This window comes from Schistocerca nitens, chromosome 7, assembly GCF_023898315.1.
Source record: "Schistocerca nitens isolate TAMUIC-IGC-003100 chromosome 7, iqSchNite1.1, whole genome shotgun sequence".
Taxonomy (NCBI): Eukaryota; Metazoa; Arthropoda; class Insecta; order Orthoptera; family Acrididae; genus Schistocerca; species Schistocerca nitens.
The window spans coordinates 120,160,988-120,177,894 of NC_064620.1; the positions used below are offsets into that span (position 1 = coordinate 120,160,988).

Below are 16,907 nucleotides of genomic sequence, written 5' to 3' on the forward strand. Positions count from 1 at the left end.
GGTCTTTTATAAAAATCAATAGCAGCTAGTGTCGATGAATGTAAAAACATGCCTAGTTTTAAATGTATTAAAATTAGTCTGAAATTTGTAAAGAAACTCAAGAAACGAACTAAAATTGGCGCAAAGCATCAGAAAGTATGTAGCTTGTGCATGTACCCCCAGTTGGTTCCTTTGGAATTCACACATATTAGGACACAGTTCATTTCTCATTTTAACCCATCAACTGCTCTATAACATGTTGACATGCACCATTGCTGCTGTCCTCTGGTGCTCTGGACATGGTAATGCACGATATTGTTCCTTTTGATGATACTATTCGCACCACTTTGACACCTTTGTGCTCCTGGGTGTTGAGATGGGCTGCCACTTGATTCTGTGTGTGCTCTGGATTCATTAACGCATGTGGTCCTTAGTACCCAGGTAGCCCAATTTCCACTCTAAGTGCTCAGTAGCTTTCTGACATTCGGCCTGTGTGCATTGGCTGCTGTGATCTTATTTTTGTTGCTTTTTTCATCTTTGTTTTTGACAGAGAAAATGGCATGCCATTGTGGTTGTACAGATGATGATACGAAGGTGGTGACGGGCAATTACACCTGGTACTTGGTATTACAGGATAGTGATATATGCTCACTATTTTTATATACTTGAATTTAGCATATTTTGTGACAGTACTCACTTTTCTGTGAAATATTTACAAGATGATATTTGTCTTTTTGTGTTGGCTTCAGCCGTCTAGTGAAAGTATGATTCCACAATGCTGTTTCGTCGGCTGCAGAAATTACCTGGATCAATGCGTTTGCCTCATTTTTGGTGCTTTAAATACCATTTCTTTGAATGTGGTTCCTTCTTGACGTTTACATAAAAAAAGTAGTAACATAATTCATTTTTCCTGTTCACTAGCAAATTATTATAACGGCAACCTGCACATTGTTCCGCTGTCACACACACAGTGTGTTCACTGCCGACTGACTACGGTCAAAGATGACTCTAGTGTCAGACATTTCACACAACACACAAGCTTCCAACTGTAACCAGTCTCTTTGATATTCTTCGTCACATCTACTAATATTAATCAATATGCTGTCACTCTCCAACATATAAGCAAATTAGCATAAAATAAGGCAAATTACAATTCACAAAAAATATTCTGACAAAAATATAAGAAAACATTTACAACCTCCCCATTAGATTTTGTATCGACAAATCCGGTAGAAAATAACACATCTCCCAGATCCATTACAATTGAATATAAAAAAACCTCTATATAAAGATCATTCCAGTAGTGTTGCTGGAGAGACTAGTTGATAAGCTGCTATCCTTACATGTAGTTATAAAGCATTCTAAAGGCTACAAACAAACAAAAGTTCTTGACGGTAACTGAAATGATTAAAACATATGCCTCAAAATATAATGGCTTCCAGAGACAACAAAAGTTATATCCAATATTTAAAATGTAAGGAAGATGATAGTTTTGTTGATCACTGTGAAGGACCCATTCATTTGCAGACAGGCACAATGAAAAGACTGACACATGCAACTATCGGCCAAAGCCTTCCTTGCCAAAAAAAAAAAAATAAAAATAAAAAAAAAAAAAAATGGACACACAGTTACATTACCAAGAGTGCCTTGTGCACACTTGAACGCCACCGCTGGCAGCTCCACCAGCCAGTTTGGGACTGTCACGTGAATAGTGTAATCTGGAGGAGGAGGAGGGGGGGGGGTGTAGAAGAGAACTGTCTGGCAGGGCGTGCAGGGCCAAGAGACTGCCAGATGCAGATTCAGGACTTGTGATCATGTTCATGAAAGGGGGGGGGGGGGGATGAGGAACGAAAAGAGGAGGAGAGGAAAAGCAATCCATCCTACCACAATGGATACCTGCTGCATCTTTCTCTACCCATTCAGAAAAGTATCCCATATCCTGTTTCTTAAATGTTGCTGGAATCCTCCCCAAGGTCCTAACCATAAAAAAATTCCTTTCTGTGTATCCCACACCTCCTTCCTCAATGACCTCCACCTTTTCAGATTCTGCCAGTTCCTATCCCTCACAAATCTGCTACTGCAAAAACAAATTTCCATGGCACAGGCCTCCCAGAGCCACCTCTGCTCCCTCTGTAAGATACTGCTACTGTGCAATCCATATTACATACACCACATTTTTGAAATGCAATCCCTTGCTCTCCAGCACCTGGAAGAGCATTCCAGACATCACCTTGGTAAGTTATCTGACCTGCCGACATCCTACTGCCGCCTTGGGGTCCCACTATTTGAGCTCTGTCCTACCCGTAGTGCTTCTAATCAGCCCCTAATAGCACCCATACCCTGCCTAGCAGACCTTTTCAACTTGACACGTATCCCAAAACTCCCTGCCAACATTCCAAATCCAGAGCCCAAACAATCCTGAAATGCTGTTGTTAACCTTTTCACCAAAATCCTCAGCTCTACGGAAGTTTTCGTTTTATTCAAAGGACTCACCTTTAGCCCTACACCCAATGTAATAATCTCAGACTTGTCAAAGATCTAATCTCATTCTCCTAGTCGCCTGCAGTGGAAACTATTCTTTGTCACCAACCCCTCCAATCAAAGCCAACATAATTCCAACATTGATTCCTGCCTCACCCAGTTCATGTCACCATCCAACTGTGGCCCCACCCACCCACCCACACACACACACACACACACACACACACACACACACACACACCAGGACTGGAACAACTGAACCACATTCCTTTGCCAGGGCTTTGATTACCTATCATCATGCCTTGAAATGATGGACTTCCAACCCAAGACCCTTTCCACTCCTCCTAAAGTGGTGTTCAGTTGTCCACCAACCTCCACGACATTCTTGTCCATTGCTATGCCACTCCCAATCCCAGCTCCTTGTCACAGGGATCAAATCTCTGTGGAAGACCTAGGTGCAAGACCTGTCCAATCCATCCACTATTCAAGTCTTGTCTTAGGCTTATCTTAACCTGTCAAAGGCCGGGACACCTGGAAAACACCCATGTTATGTACCAGCTCTGGTGCAACCATTGCACAGCTTTTTATGTTGGTATGACTACCACCAGGGTGAAAGGCTGCCATCAAACTGCAGTCAAAAGCAAAGTAGACCACACTCTGGCACAATATGCTGCAGAACATAAGCAGCTTGATTTCAGTGGATGCTTCACAACATGGGCCAACTGGATCCTCCGCTCTACCACCACCATTTTCTAAACTGTGGAGATGGGAGTTATCCTTACAATACATTCTCCACGCCTGGAATTATTCCAGTCTTACGGTGTGGTAACCTACTGCCCCCACACCCTCAACCCAACAGTTTCCTCCTTCTTGTCTTATCACTTTCTCCACTCTCACATTCCCTCATCTTTTTTGTGTGACACCCTCTGCCAATGCAGGTGTCCGTCCTTTCCCTTTCCCTGCTCCCCCTCCTTTTCCGCACCTTCGTTCATGTACTGCACCTTTCCTCTACCGCACTTTTCGTTTTCCTCTCCCCCACCCCACCCCATCTCCTGATGCTGTGCCTGACAGTCTCTAGTCCCTGCACACCCTATCAGACACTGTCTCCTCTTCCCCCTCCTGTACCCTGCTGTCCCTCCCCCTTCTGTGCCCCACTCCAGATTGCTATTCATGTGACACTTGCAGTCTGGTCAGAGCTGCCGATGGTGGTACCAGAGTTTGTGTGATATGTTCTTGGTTACATGACTGTGAATACGTGTGTGTGTGTGTGTGTGTGTGTGTGTGTGTGTGTGTGTGTGTGTGTGTGTGTGTGTGTTTGTTTCTTTTCTGAGGAAGGCTTTGGCCAATAGCTGTGTGTAACAGTCTTGTCATTGTGTCTGTCTGCAGCTCAGTGGGTCATCTTCACTGAGTAGCAATCTGTCCTATTGCTTGTATTGCTGTTATTCTGTTAGTCCAATCTGGAGTTTCCATTGTTTGGTTTTCAATATTTTGTGTAATTAGGACTGAAGTTAAAAATAAGACTAGTATTACAGTTATAAACTGTGTCTTTGTCATGAGACAGAATAACTGACAATGTGCAAATACGCAGACTGTATTCATTCAGTATTTGATAATGAGAGCACGTAGCAACTTCCAGAAAAGCTTTACACTTAAACATTTAGCGAACTTTTTGTCGCTACCCCTCCCCCCCCCCCCTCTTTCTTGAAGAAGTAAGCAGAAAAGCTATTACTCATTCCAGTCAGTAAATTATGCCCCCACTAAACAGAGAGAAAATGGCATAACTCTAGAAATAATACTGTTTGCTTCAAAATTGGACTAGAAATGTCCACAGTCAGTCTTAAAAAATGACTTGTTGTTTGTTTTCCTTTAGCATTGTAGAACTCTGAGGCAGCTAAAATTATTGCTGATATTGTCATTGTAGGGAATGATCTAATTTCACTTACAAAAAGTAACAAATAGTCGTTTTTGAGATCTGCAGCCCGAAATATGGTTTGGTGCGGGTCTCCGTATTATTTTATCCTGTCCAGGCCTCGTCATCTCCGAATAACTACTGCAAGAAACATATTACTGAATCTGCTTACTGTGTTCATGTTTTGGTGTGCTTCTACGATTTTTACCTCACACACTCGCTCCCAGGACTGAATTAGTGATTCATTACCGTCTCAGAATGTATCCTATCAGCCAGTCCTTTCTTCTAATCAGGTTGTGCTACAAATTGCATGTCTCGCCAATTTTGTTCAGTACCTCCTCATAACTTCCATTATCTACCTATCTTATTTTCTTCATTTTATGTAAGCAAATTGTTATAGCAACAAAATTGGAAAATTTGTGTGTGAAATAAAACAGTACAGTAAAATGTAAAAATTTACTTGACTCTCTAGAAACTTATAAGAAGTGTATCGACAAACAGAAGAGTTTTAAAAAACATGGTTCTTCATTAAGTCTGGAATTTAATTTTCTGCATTTGCTCGAAATGCAAGTTGAATCTACTTGTTAACCACAGTACTGATTTAAGCTTGTGACATTACTGCTTGATGTGAAATTGCTACAGAAAAACGTAGCAATGCTGAGGTGGTTGTTGTGCCTGTTGTTGTAACATTTCTGGTCTTAATTTTAAGTTTTATGTTTCATGTGTTAAAAGAACAGTGGTCCAGAGGACGTGTACTGAGACTGATACATTACTATGTGAAAGTTGAATAGTTGAAGTATTAGTTGTGACCACAAGCATCTTTTACTTTTAATAATGTGAATCACTAAACTCAATAAATTGTAATAATTTCGTTCACTCATTCTCAGTGTAAGTAACAGTTTGAGACGCACCATGCGTTGCACGCCCGTGTGGGGTCCACTTCCCCACCAGGAGTCGCCCTACACACCGTTCCACCCACACCCGGCGCACACAGCTCAGAGTCCTGCCACAGTGCCGATACCGCTTCCGCTGTCACTGTACCCTGGCGGCAGCCCCCCTCCGCAGCACGGCTGCCACCAGCACGGGCTGTACGGCTGCTGCAGCTGCCCTCCAGCATTCCCTCCACCGCCCTCAGGGCCTCCGCCGATGCCTCCACCACAAGTGCAGGTTCGTAATTTAGGCATGTGGTTAGTATTGTGTATTTTATTCACTAACATTCTCATTATGCACAAATAATACCGTTGTAGAATAAATTCTGTAATATCTCTCGTTATTATCTAAGCAACTGTTATAAACTTACTCTTAATTCGCGTGTAATTTCATGTGATGGTGGTAGTGGTGGTGGTTTTTGTTTCTAGGGATACAACAGTTATCCATAAAATTTTAATTACCGCATGAAGAAAATAAAGTTATGTAATTAATTTTTGTTTATATGTTGCTATATGTCTGCCATCACGGTATGCATCGAAATCCCTGCACCACAGTACTGAAGCAAACTGCGGGGAGCAAAAACAGAATGGTGCAGCGTGTCTACATTTTATTGGTGGGCTGTGCAATTTTGTTTTGGCCGCTCTACCTGCACGCTGTTGTATGTGGTACAGAGATTTGTGTGTGTACCAGTCCTGCAGACATGTATGTGCAAAGTGATAAAAAAATTCACAATTAACATTTGCCCACAATGGCAAATTCCTGACACAGAGTTTGAAACTGCCCTAAAGTTGCAGACAAAAAATTAATTATGTAACTTTACTTCCCTGAAGTGATAATTACAACTTTATAACTGCCCCTTGTATAAATGTTCACTCATAAAGTGGACAACAGAGATACATTAATTTCTGCTAAAACTACAAATATTATAAAAGAAGGGGGTCATCTTCATATCAAGTTCCAAAACAGGAGAACTTAAACATGATTAAATCTGACTTAAACTTTTACTTTCAGGATATTTTAATATGCCATTAGAAATATCAATATGAAGCAGTCACTAGGTAAGGGGAAAGTCCAAGAATGGACAGTGAAATAAAAAGCTTGATTGAATTGATACTTATGAATACTTATTTACCCCAGTTGGTAGGTCAATAATAAACTTGTAAAAAATAAATAAAATTTCTAAGAGTCTTAATGAGGAGGGAAGACAGAAGCAAGAAGACAAAATTGAGACTTAGTTATGATGGAGAGAGAATTCAGAAGGTAGGTAGATAAGAAATGAAGGAAGTTTGTGGAATAAAGCCTATAAACTATGGTTAGGTTTGTGGCGTATGTGTTGAGAGTAGTCACATTGTCTGAAGTTTTGGAAACACACCAGAATTGATAGGGGAATTAATGTTCCCACTCTGGTCATTTGGCTCCAATCCCATTCTAATATGAGTACTTCCAAAATATGACCATCAAAAGGATCTTCCGTCTCCCACCCACCCCACCCTCCCCACTTGCCCTACTTACCTCTCGTCCACACAAAATTGATTTGTGAGAGCTTGGGTAGGGACAGATCATTCAAACTCCAGGCTAACGTGACTCAAATTTTATGGGGAAGAAGGGAGGCAAACTGAACAAATATGTCCCTTTTAATGTGGGCTCTTGGGTGCCACTACTCCCGCCTCTCACCTGACCGACTATTCCCAACCACTTCCTCCCTTCCTCGAAGCACAGGGAACTTAACTGTTCTGAAAACTGTAACTGCAGGAATTTGTCGTCTTGAAGGTAGGTAGGTATGTATGTACTGGCCATCCTTTGTGTGTTTGTTATTTTTACTAATTTTCTGATTGTATTTTCCTTCTTATGCAGATGTGTGTGTTTCTTAAGGATATCAGTAGCAAAAATTATTTATACCGTTACACAAACTGGATATTATCTGGTGTATTTCTACAAACTTTTGTGCTGTATCTCTGCACCAAATTTATTTTTCCTAGGTTCCGCAGTTTGGGAGTTGCCTACCATCCCATCATCAGTCATATGCAGCATTTCTTCAGGCGCAAGCTCAACCAACGCCTGGGTTCACAGCTCCTCCCAGTCCGTGCCTTTCAGTTTCTCCAGTCCATTTCCCTCAACAACCTCAGGTAAAAACTGTTGCCAAGAGCTGTATATTAATTTCTGTTCTTAGTATTTCCTTGTCTGATCCTTCTGTCATCTACATCTGGATCTACACGGATACTCTGCAAATCACAGTTAAGTGCCTGGCAGAGGGATCATCGAACCACCTTCACAATAATTCTCTTTATTCCACTCTCGAGCAGCGCGCAAAAAAAAAAAAAAAAAAACCTAACACTTGTGTCTTCCCGTGCAATCTCTGATTTCCCTTATTTTATTATGGTGATTGTTTCTCCCTTTGTAGGTCAACGTCAACAAAATATTTTCGATTTCGGAGGAGAAAGTTGGTGGTTGAAATTTCATTAGAAGATTCTGCCATAACGAAAAATGTTTTTGTTCAAATGGTGTCCACCCCAAATCCTGTATCGCGTCAGTGACTCTCCCTCCTATTTTGCGATAATACAAAATGTGCTGCTCTTCTTTGAGCTTTCTCGATGTACTCCGTTAATCCTATCTGGTAAGGATCCCAGACAGTGCAGCAGTACTCCAAAACAGTACTTACTTATTTATTTGCAACGTGCTCCATATATTTGTAACAGTGCGTGTATGTGTGAGAGGGGGAGGGGGGGGGGAGGAGGGAGCATTGGCAAGTAGCCTACTCTTCGCGAATAGCACTATTGTCAAGTACTCTCACTTCATGACTCTGCAGAGAGGTTTGGTATTTAAACCAGGACATTGGTCTGTCAGGAACTTTGTTACCAACTCTCCTCTGCTTGCCGGCTAGATACTGGCAGTGGAAAATTTTTTCCACCGCCAGGATTTGAACTGGCTTACCCCTGTGTTGTGCACCACCACACAAGCGTTCGATGGTGTTCTCAGCTGTGGGGGGTGGGTTGGTCTTATCCTTTGTGTTGGTTTTAATATTGACTGCAGTGCTACAGGAGAATGTATAAACCTATGGTTAATGACAATTATTTGTGCTGTTACTTCCTATGGTTTTAAATAAGTTAAAAAAATTTGTCTTAATGTAAGAAACTTAAAAATACAGATCAATATTAAGATGTATTGCTCAAAACAGTTTGTGAATTAGAAGGTGCATTACACATCACATTAATTTTAACATTCGAAGGTGAGCTTTTGTGTACAGTGTAATATTCAGATGCAGTTACTCATGTAATTCCTATCAATGTGGCTCAAAATAAGCACTGTGTGTCCAACAATGTAATAGTGTAGAAACATATGACGGTATATCATCATTTTCAACTACGTTGGAGCAGAATGAGATTTTCACTCTGCAGCGGAGTGTGCGCTGATATGAAACTTCCTGGCAGATTAAAACTGTGTGCCCGACAGAGACTCGAACTTGGGACCTTTGCCTTTCGCGGGCAAGTGCTCTACCATCTGAGCTACCGAAGCACGACTCACGCCCGGTACTCACAGCTTTACTTCTGCCAGTATCTCGCCTCCTACCTTCCAAACTTTACTTTCATATCAGCGCACACTCCGCTGCAGAGTGAAAATCTCATTCTGGAAACATCCCCCAGGCTGTGGCTAAGCCATGTCTCCGCTATATCCTTCCTTTCAGGAGTGCTAGTTCTGCAAGGTTCGCAGGAGAACTTCTGTAAAGTTTGGAAGGTAGGAGGCGAGATACTGGCAGAAGTAAAGCTGTGAGTACCGGGTGTGAGTCGTGCTTCGGTAGCTCAGATGGTAGAGCACTTGCCCGCGAAAAGCAAAGGTCCCGAGTTCGAGTCTCGGTCGGGCACACAGTTTTAATCTGCCAGGAAGTTTCATATCGGCGCACACTCCGCTGCAGAGTGAAAATCTCATTCTGGAAACATCCCCCAGGCTGTGGCTAAGCCATGTCTCCGCTATATCCTTTCTTTCAGGAGTGCTAATTCTGCAAGGTTCGCAGGAGAACTTCTGTAAAGTTTGGAAGGTAGGAGGCGAGATACTGGCAGAAGTAAAGCTGTGAGTACCGGGCGTGAGTCGTGCTTCGGTAGCTCAGATGGTAGAGCACTTGCCCGCGAAAGGCAAAGGTCCCGAGTTCGAGTCTCGGTCGGGCACACAGTTTTAATCTGCCAGGAAGTTTTATGTTGGAGCAGTTGTTGGTTGCTATAGACGGTGGTGTGAATGATAATGTAGGTTAATTTGCAGAGCTGTCGCAATATAATTATTTGTACAGATGATTTGTCTCTTCCCCCTGCAAGTGGCGAGGTTTGTCATTCACCTACCTGTTGGCTGCTGTCCTGAACATGGCTGGTATCAAACTAATTCTCTTCTAGCAGGGGTTCAGTTGATGGTTTATTGACATAATCAATAAGGCAACAGTGGGAAGCTGCAGCATAAATATGAACACTACTGACAAGGGAAGTCTCTCAGCTCGAACAGGAATTCAGTGCTCCAATTGTATTTAGAAGCTTTAGGTACACTGTGATTAGGATGGTGAAAGCATTTGACTGTCTTAGTCTTAGTTGTCCCATTATCAGACTTGCATTTCTCAACAAAATGTGTAAATCAATATGCAGAACCACAGTAGGCACATTTTGCAAAAGCAATAACTAGACAATCCTCCGAACCGCGTTCTTGAGCTGTAAAATCAAATGCTGTTTGAATCAAATTCTTGAATTCAGCAGCATGTTTGGGAGAATTGTACCCAGAAATATTGAAGCATAGCCCGATACACAGAGCAGACAGTTTGTTATGAATAATAGAACGCATTTTCGTAATGAAGGTTCAGTTTCCAAATATAGTGTCGAAATACTGCAGATAGTACTTCTGGAGTCTTGTCACATTCAAAGACTGTATGTATTTCGTTGTTTATAGCGGGATGATCTTGCATTCAATGTCTTTATCTGCAAATGAATCAGTTACTATTTCTGGTCCTTGTGAGTACTCAAATAACCACAGAGTAGGCTACACTTGTGGTTATTTGCGACATTCTCATTAACAAACAGTGGAAAATCCAGGGTAAAATGTAACAATATTATGAAAAGGAAAGTTGCTACTCACCATGTAATGGAGATGCTGAGTTGCAGATAGGAAAACAACAAAAAGACTAACAATATGAGCTTTCAGCCAACAAGGCCTTTGTTGAAAATGGGAGGGGGGGGGGGGGGGGGGAGAGAGAGAGAGAGAGAGAGAGAGACCATGCAAACACAAGTCACATAACGAGCGCGCATGTGCGTTGTCTATTTTCAACAAAGGCCTTGTTGGCCAAAATCTTATATCGTGATAGTCTTTTTGTTGTGCTTATCTGTGACTCAGCAGCTCTGCTATATTGTGAGTAGTAACTTTCCTTTTTGTAATATTCTCATTAACAACATTAATGAAAAATGATTTTAAATGTCCTTTTGACATTTTCCCACTTCTTTTCGTCTCCAAATGTGAATTTGATGGAGGGTTGCCTTCAGTAGCCTTTTTAACTTTCATGCCAAAATCTTTTTTCTGAAAGACAAATATATGTTTCTTTCATTAGATGTTCACTTATCAAAACTCCAACTTCTATTGTATAACTATGAATTGTATTGTGTGCAGGCTGGACCAAGATAACTGTTGATTTTCTCTCACTTTTTTAGGTAGTGTCATACCAGAAGTTATTTCATTATTAAATTAACTCTTATCAGTGCTCCAAATGCCATGTGCCTGTATCTGGAAACCTGTAGTTTTATAATTTGCTTCTTCAAGAATACATGCTCCAGATTCACAAATATCTTGATCTTCCTGTACATCTCTGGCTGTCATGGAAGCAGTGATGTGTCCACGCCACAGTCTGTATTCTTTCTTGAGACTTGCTATGAAATCCACAGAACATTTAAGCTTTGTGGACTCTATTTCTCTTGCATTTTACATTGCCCAAAATTTCAGATGCTCTAATGGACAAGTTTTACTTTATTCCTTGCTAAGTCAAATTGGGATAGAATGTATTATTTTATCTCCAGTTCTGTGATTGCACTGTTTACTTGAAATGGATGTTCATTATATCTTTTTTCCTCCACAAAAGCAATTATTACTTTGATGTTAAATGTGCTTTTTATAGAGGGATGTTTCTTCAATAACGAGCTGTAGATCACAACTTTACTTTGAGGTTTATGATAATCATCATAAATACGTTTAAGATGTTCCTCTGAAAATTTTGTTAAAGTACTAACATAATGCATTTCTTTTCTAGTGAAGGTTCGTAGTCACCAGGACTATTAGCTCCTCATTGAGAAGTACTATTTCCACCACTGCCATTAGCATTACAATCTTGTGCACAGTTAATTTTGTAATCATCTATAAAGTCATTTTCTGTAACTGCTATGATATCCATTGTAACTTCAGTTCACCAGTCGAATGATGAATACTCATGTTTCTGAATAATCAGATCCACCCCCAACATTGCGAAAGTGTCACCATCCTATACTGCACTATCTTCCATTGGATAATGCATTAATTTGGATACCACAATACTTAAAAATTCCAAAGATTAATGGTTTCATTAATTTTTGTTGTATATATATGACACACCTACTAAACGCGTCAGCTACTTGCTGCTGAAGTAACTGATAGACAGGCGTGTTAAACCCCCTCCACCAAGACTGCAAGTGCTGATGTGTACAGATCAAAGCAACACAACCACACTCTGTCACAGATATTGTTATAAGTGAGGGATGGGTGCTTGTACAAATGCTTAAATTACAAATATGTGTTAGTCGGGAGAAGTTCCTTGTGCGTGTGAACTCTAGGATGAATTTAACTATCGGCAACCTCGTGAGCAGAGTGGTCCATGGTGGCAGACTGTGCACAGAGCATGTTCACTGACTCTTAATATGGCAACTGATTCCAAATTCATGATTGTTTAACTTCACAGGTCCATTCAACTCGATCAACTAGTCACAACTGCCCATTGTCATGGTGATTCTAGACACTTTTGTGGCTGAGGAACCCGTGGCACAGTAAGCTTTCACTGACAATAGGAGGGCTGTATAGCCAATGTAACCAGCACTGTGGTTGCCATTAGATCCCCTTTGCAGCTGTCAGAAACGACGACTCGGGGGTTGGAAATCCTGACGAGCTGGCAACTTCTGCAAAAACGGCAGGCACTCTCTTGTCCTTCTGTAACAAGTAACCATGGCCTGAATTTGAAACTAACAGCTGGCTAGCCTCAACCAGTATCTGCCTTTTTGCAATATGTAGATTTAATCAAATTAGGACCAGAAAATACATCCACTGCCACAAGCCATAGTCCATCGGTTAGACAAGTAGGTGGTGATCTCAAATCGTGGAGGAAAATTAGTCTGATAGTGAATAGTTAAAGATTAATTGTAACAAGTTTTGAAATAACAATTTAATCCACTTGAGATGCATACCAAACGAAAGGTAATTTTCTGAAAACCTGAATCTGATGTCAAAGGTATTGATTTAGTTTACATAGTGCACTCTCATTTTGTTATTGAGCTGGCTCATGCAGCATTAGAGACTGGTGGCAGGCCTTGTGGTCAGTCCATGAAAAGTGTGTGCTCTACAATAATATATCTTCACAGTGAATGCCAAACACTATTGTGTACCTCTCTTACATGAATTCAACAAGATTGAAAATCCTGAAGGGAAGTTTCCCCATTCCCCAACACTAGAGACTTCCAATTTTGAAACAGATGTGGGATTGTACAGTTTAATACAACTCAAAAGGTCTTACACTTACATTGTGGAACCATTAAAGTACTTAAGTGCATGAAGTAGCAAGTATCTTTGTTTGGTTACCTAGATCACAAGGAAGCTATAAATTATAACGACACTGTAACATTAAGATAAGCACTGCACTAAACTAAAATGAATCGGTGATTTGCAGGTGATTTTTCTTTTTACCTAAATTGTATTTGACTTGCTTAGGCAAGAGGGTCTCTGCCTGAGTGCATAATTTCCGTAGCTTCTCGTGGGTGGGAAATGGCACTTCTTAATTGTCTGATGTAGGTTTACTGGTGAGCAGTGAGGACACTAATATTTGGTATTGTGAAAATCTCACCGCCATTGAGGAAGGGGTGGTTTTTTTGGGGGGGGGGGATTTAGACATACTCCTTTGGAAAATGTTATTTAACTGGATAAATACACAGCCTTAGAGAAAATTCATTGGTTGAGTGGGTGTGTGTTATGTCATATCAGTGATTGCAAAATAGTGAAATTTATTATGAACTTGGCAGTTTGAGTCTGAGTGCATACCCTGATAAGGTTGGGAAGGTTGTGATAATTCCGTTGTATCCTCTCCTGAGGCAAACTGATCTACAGCAGTTGTAACTGGTCCTTTTGTAACTGGTCCCTGGTATTCTGGCACTAGGACGGAGTTGATGTCCAATCTAGGCTCACAACATGTTCTGTCGGGGCAGACCTGGGGATTTTACTGATCACTGGAGTACCTCAAAGTCATGCAGACAGTTCTTGGAGACACATGCCATGTGGAACTAAGCATCGTCCTCTAGAAAAATGGCACCACGATACTGGTGCATGAGAGGCAACATGTAAGATTACCGGATATCCAGGACGAACAATTTTGCTATCGGAGCCCCCCTCCCCTGAATCTCTTGCCAGCAGTGACCAGACATCATAAGGAATGGCTCCTTACTGTCGTGCCAGGAGTAAGACCTCTGTTCCTGGATTAGGACTTCTCGGCAGGCTGTCGCTGTACTTGCTGACGGTGGTCATTGAGGGTAATGCAGAACTGTGATTTGGTGCTGAACACAGTGTGAAGCCATTCGCCAGCACTCTGTGCTTTCCTGTCGTGGCACCACTCCAGATGAAGCCATTTGTGTTGTGTTAATAGCAGCATAGACTTAGGATGTTAATTCTGTAGTCTTGCCGCTGCTAGCCGCCAACCGACGGTTTGGGCTGCCACAGAAGGTTGCAGGGAGTCAATTACTTGTTCTAAGATGGCAGGAGCAGATGCAAAGAGGTTAGGATATACTCGGTGCAGAAACGACGGTACTCTGACGTGGCGGTCAGATAAAGTCAATCGAAAGTTCAATGATACGTGTGCCTGCATCACATTTTCGTGCAATCTACTTCCGTGCCACTGTCACAGCTAATTGTCCGACAAATCTGAAAATCACTTGATTTAGCCAGCTGGACAACCACAATGAAACCTCAAACGGATAAGTGGCACTCCCTGTCCTTCAGTGATCACCCTGCACAGGAACCGTATACATCTTACCAGCCCTGGAAACAACATTAAACACGATTGACACTAATGTACTCTGTTCGATGCTCTGTCTAAGAGTATTGCAACTCTTACATACCTGTTCGCAGCTCGTGGTCTCGCCGTCACGTTCTCACTTCCCGAGCATGGGGTCCCGGGTTCGATTCCTGGCAGGGTCAGGTATTTTCACCTGCCTCGAGATGACTGAGTGTTTGTGTTGTCCTCATCATTTCATCCTCATTCATGAAAGTGGCGAGATTGGGCTGAGCAAAGGTTAGGAATTTGTACAGGCACTGATAACCGCGCAGTTGCACGCCCCACAAACGAAACCATCATCATCATCATCATCATCATCATCATAATCTTACGTACCTACAAATGGTGTGTATGTGTAAGAGTTATATTGACACCCAGCCATTAGTTCTGCATGTTATCTCCTCCTCCTCCTCCTCCTCCTCCTCCTCCTCCTCCTCCTGCTTCTTCAAACGGTGTTTGTTTGTACAAATTAAAAACTATGAGATCATGTTAGATCTAACACTGAGGAAATTGAGCTAATAGTCTGTGATTTGTATGATGAGATATAAAGTTGGATGGTGAAGGTTTGTGAGCCGTATACATTATTATAAGTACTTAGTTACCCCCGTGCCACGTCTTTTGGGAAGTTAGGCATTTAGGCTGACTCAGAAGTTCAGTGATGGAGCTTGTACAGAAGGAACGGGAAAATAGTTGTCTATTATTTTTGAATATCATAATTACCTGGGCTCTTCAAAATTTGTTGAAGGTAATATACACAATAATGGTTGCAAATATTTCTGATCATGCTTATAAGCAGACTAGCTGTCTGCCCATGCTTTGGAACAGGAGTTGAAGAACGGGCTGTAAACACAGTTCATTTTATGGGAATTGGCTGTTGGGGTAGTATTGGCTTGTGTATCATGCATAGCCAGTGGGAGGGGTAGTAAGTATTCATGCGGAGTCGTATAAGAAGTGCATCTGTAAAAGTTGTAGAATTTTGGATAGCAGATATGGTATACAATAAATGGCTAAGTGCTCCACATATCAACCACGCAGTTCTATATCTGACTACTTTTTTGACCATCTACAACAAAATTCCAGTGGAACATACTTGGTTAATTAATTTATTACCAACAGTGTTATACACTATATACTCCAGATTATTCAGGTTAATGTGGAGGAGAAGATGCACAAATAATCTGAAAACGTGTATAATCTAGATATTTTCAAATATGTGTTTGGGACAATGTCTATTGGATTAGCAGTAGCGGCAGTGTCAGTGGCTGACGTCTATGTGCACTCACGGACAGCTTGTTGACTTGGCGCAGTCATCTCCCACTGCTTCTCCAGCTTAGTGTCCACAGCTGTCCCTGGCAGTTACTGCGCATAGCGAAGGTGCTTTACCAGATAAACAACATTACCTTCTGTAAGAATTAGAATTCATTTAGTGTGTTGTAATTGTCACTGGTTTAGTCACATGACGTTACTTAAAGCTCATCCCAGCTATTTGTAACAATGGTGTTCAATACACAATACCAGCAATTTTCTGTGTGAGGGGTTGAAAGAGGCAAGCTCAGTCACTGGCAAATGGCGCAAGCATCTGGCAGCAGTATTTGCATGTTACATTTATCATTTCTACAGCTGTTTGTAGTTTCTGTATCCATTAAATATTAGTTGTTGAAGAGAGCATATTACCCTAGGTTATTTACCATTATCTCCAAACACACACACACACACACACACACACACACACACACACACACAGTTGGTGTTCTCTAACAAAGTTGTGAAATAAACTATTAGCACTTGTCAAGTCATGAATCACCCTTTCTTGTTCTGTTACTACATATCATTTACACTTGTAGCCACGTGAATTATTTTCTTTTCTTGTATCGTCTGCCACTGGAGTTTGTTGAGCACCTCTGTAATGCTGTAGAGTGTACTAAACAATCCTATAACAAAACGTGCCACTCTTCATTTGATCATCTCTCTGACTTGTATCAGTGCTATTTGCTAAGGCTCCCAGATTGATGAACAGTACTGGAGAATCAGTCAGACAAGTGCATTGTAAGTCACTTATTTAGTGGATGAATAGTTTCCTTAAAGATTCTGCATGTGAATCTGTCTAGCATCTACTTTTCCTGCTATTTATTTTATGTGGTCATTCCACTTGAGGTTGCTCAGGATAGATACGCCTTTGTTTTTACAGTTAGTTGCTGTTTCCAAAAATTTGTCACCAATGGTGTAAGTGTACAGTAGTGGATTTCTTTTCCTGTGTATGTGCAGTATGTTACATTCATTTACATTCATAGTCAACTGCCAGTCTATACA

At 41.3% G+C, this 16,907-nt stretch overlaps 1 protein-coding gene across 3 annotated transcripts in view; it reads left to right on the top strand.

Annotated features, from left to right (window-relative positions):
- LOC126195293 (RING finger protein 44-like) overlaps positions 1-16,907 on the top strand; it is a 137,787-nt gene that overhangs the window by 69,475 nt on the left and 51,405 nt on the right. For all 3 annotated transcript variants that reach the window (XM_049933844.1, XM_049933842.1, XM_049933843.1), the window contains 2 exons: positions 5,257-5,536; positions 7,279-7,425. In XM_049933844.1, the coding sequence (XP_049789801.1) occupies positions 5,257-5,536; positions 7,279-7,425 (427 nt within the window). The remainder of the gene's footprint in view (positions 1-5,256; positions 5,537-7,278; positions 7,426-16,907) is intronic.